The sequence below is a fragment of the Cyprinodon variegatus genome, unplaced genomic scaffold, assembly GCF_000732505.1.
Source record: "Cyprinodon variegatus isolate N-32 unplaced genomic scaffold, C_variegatus-1.0 Scaffold81, whole genome shotgun sequence".
NCBI lineage: Eukaryota > Metazoa > Chordata > Actinopteri > Cyprinodontiformes > Cyprinodontidae > Cyprinodon > Cyprinodon variegatus.
Window position 1 is genome coordinate 1,419,211 of NW_015150534.1, and position 2,119 is coordinate 1,421,329.

The window sequence follows — 2,119 nt, forward strand, 5'->3', positions numbered from 1 at the left end:
TTCATTTGCTCTAAGCATTTTATCAAAGACAGCTTTCAAAATCTTGGACAGTTCAAAGCAGGATTTGCTGTTCTGACCGTAAGGCCGTCGCAACCACAAGCTGGAAGCATGATTCTGCTGCTAAGCTGTTGATAGCAACGCTAGCATATATCATCAATTTGATGTTTCAGTGAGGGAGTGCTTGTTGCTATGATGCGTCTTTGCTCAGCAGCTTCGCTCGTTGTAAACCAACCAATCAGAGCACAGCTCATCTAAATATTCATGATCATACCATAAAAGGTTCTTTATGTTGCTCTCTGCATCTTAAACAGACGTCTGAGACGATCACAGGTGAAAAAGGAGCAGCGCATGAACCGAACGCAACACACGCGAACCGAACCGAGACAGTCCATCCCCAGTATCGGGTATTCAGGCTAGCAAAGAAGCCAAACAACCCCCATTTCTAAGGGGTGGACCCGTTCGTCCGTTTAAATTTGCATGTTTTCTAAACAAAAGCAAGACTTTGTTTTTGGTCCACGAACTCAAAGCTAATTCTGATATTTTGAGATGAAAAAGTTTCCTTGATGGGAAGCGAAACGTCTTCAAACTTGGAAACAAAGTTTAAAACTCTTCAAAGGTCTCTGGCGTTGATAGAAATATGACATGCAGAATTTTTTCCAGTACAACCAAAAGTTATGAACTGGAGCCTAAAACCTTTTTAATGTTTAATTAAAGTTCTGATTTATTGTTTTCTCCTCTTCATCACCCTGACCTGCGTTTCTTCCACTTTAACAGATGTTCACTTCATCACCACGGTGTCGTTCCTCTGGAAGGTGACGGCCATCACATTGGTGAGCTGTCTGCCTCTATACATCCTCAAGTACCTGCGCAGACGCTTCTCTCCTCCCAGTTACTCCAAGCTGACCTCCTAAAAAGAATAAATGAGTTGAGTACTAAAAGAACGGAGAAGTCGCTCATCTTCCTCCTACCAGGGATCCAACGCCAGATTTATTCCTTTCATTGTGTGACTCTGACAGGGACAGGTTGTTTATTTAGAGTCTGTCAGTGAAAAGCAGTGTTAATTGCTCTGTGTGTTTGATGCATGGCAAACTCCTGCGGTAAATTGTAGTCCAGATTAAATGAACCTCATTCAACCAGTTTTATGAAATGTATTTAATGTCGGCGAACATGTGTGCATCAGAAAATGCCCTCGGGACAAATGGAAACATCACGATGCTAATAAAAGTATAACAGCTGGGCAGGTGGTGCAGAGCCGAGTGTTTTATGGTGTGAGGAGGGAGGAAACTAAATAACACACCTTCTTATTTTGAAAGAAAAAAGGGAATTTGACGCAGAGGAGTTGATTCACTTTCTCCTCAAACAGCAGCTTGTAATTGAAGGTTTCGAATTATAACGTTTAAAAGGATTTTACAGCCCAGGCTTTGCTAAAACTAGACAGGATTAAATCGGTGTATCTGCTGATGCGTCAGCCCCAAAGCTACAGCTCAGCATGGCGGAGGTGTTGTGGCCTCTTTTATTTTGGGTTATTTTTAGCATGACCTCTGCTGTCTGATGTTAAATCTGTCCCAGCGTCTTGTTTTGGAGCCTGGATTGTTGGTGTTAGTGGAGCGCGGTCAGAATCCCGGCGACCTTTACGCCGGAACCCCTCCGTCAGGATTCACGTCGGCGGAGGGGAATACTCCGCCTCTAATGTGGCGGGCCGGCTGTGGCTGGATTCTCAGCCCTGCATGATGACTCACTTCGACAGTGAACCCAAAGCCATAGCTCAAAATACCCCTGGTGACCCACCGCCATCCCGAGGCGCAATCCTCGGGGGCGGCATCTCCTCCAACCTCTGAAATAGCCAAAAGGTTCAAGTTAAAATATCAAATATTCCCTGAATGTGCTCCTTTTTTTTGACAGACTGTTAGGGCCATACTAAGAATATATTCTTTTTTTTTTATTATAGTTATAAAAATAAAGTCATAATATTATGAGAATGAGGTCATAATGTTAGCTCTACAGAACTAAAGCTGAAAATTACAGGATTAAAGCCTTAAAAGTGAAAATTTAAATTTTTAACTTTACAAGAATGAAGTCATAACATCAAGAGAGTAAAGCAACTTTGCTGGATTAAATT

General features: G+C 42.4%; 1 protein-coding gene across 1 annotated transcript in view; it reads left to right on the forward strand.

Annotated features, from left to right (window-relative positions):
- atp9a (ATPase, class II, type 9A) overlaps nucleotides 1-1,177 on the forward strand; it is a 76,539-nt gene extending 75,362 nt beyond the window's left edge. The window contains exon 27 of the mRNA XM_015373131.1: nucleotides 736-1,177. Within this exon, the coding sequence (XP_015228617.1) occupies nucleotides 736-911 (176 nt within the window). The 3' untranslated portion in view covers nucleotides 912-1,177. The remainder of the gene's footprint in view (nucleotides 1-735) is intronic.
- Nucleotides 1,178-2,119: the final 942 nt, after the last annotated feature.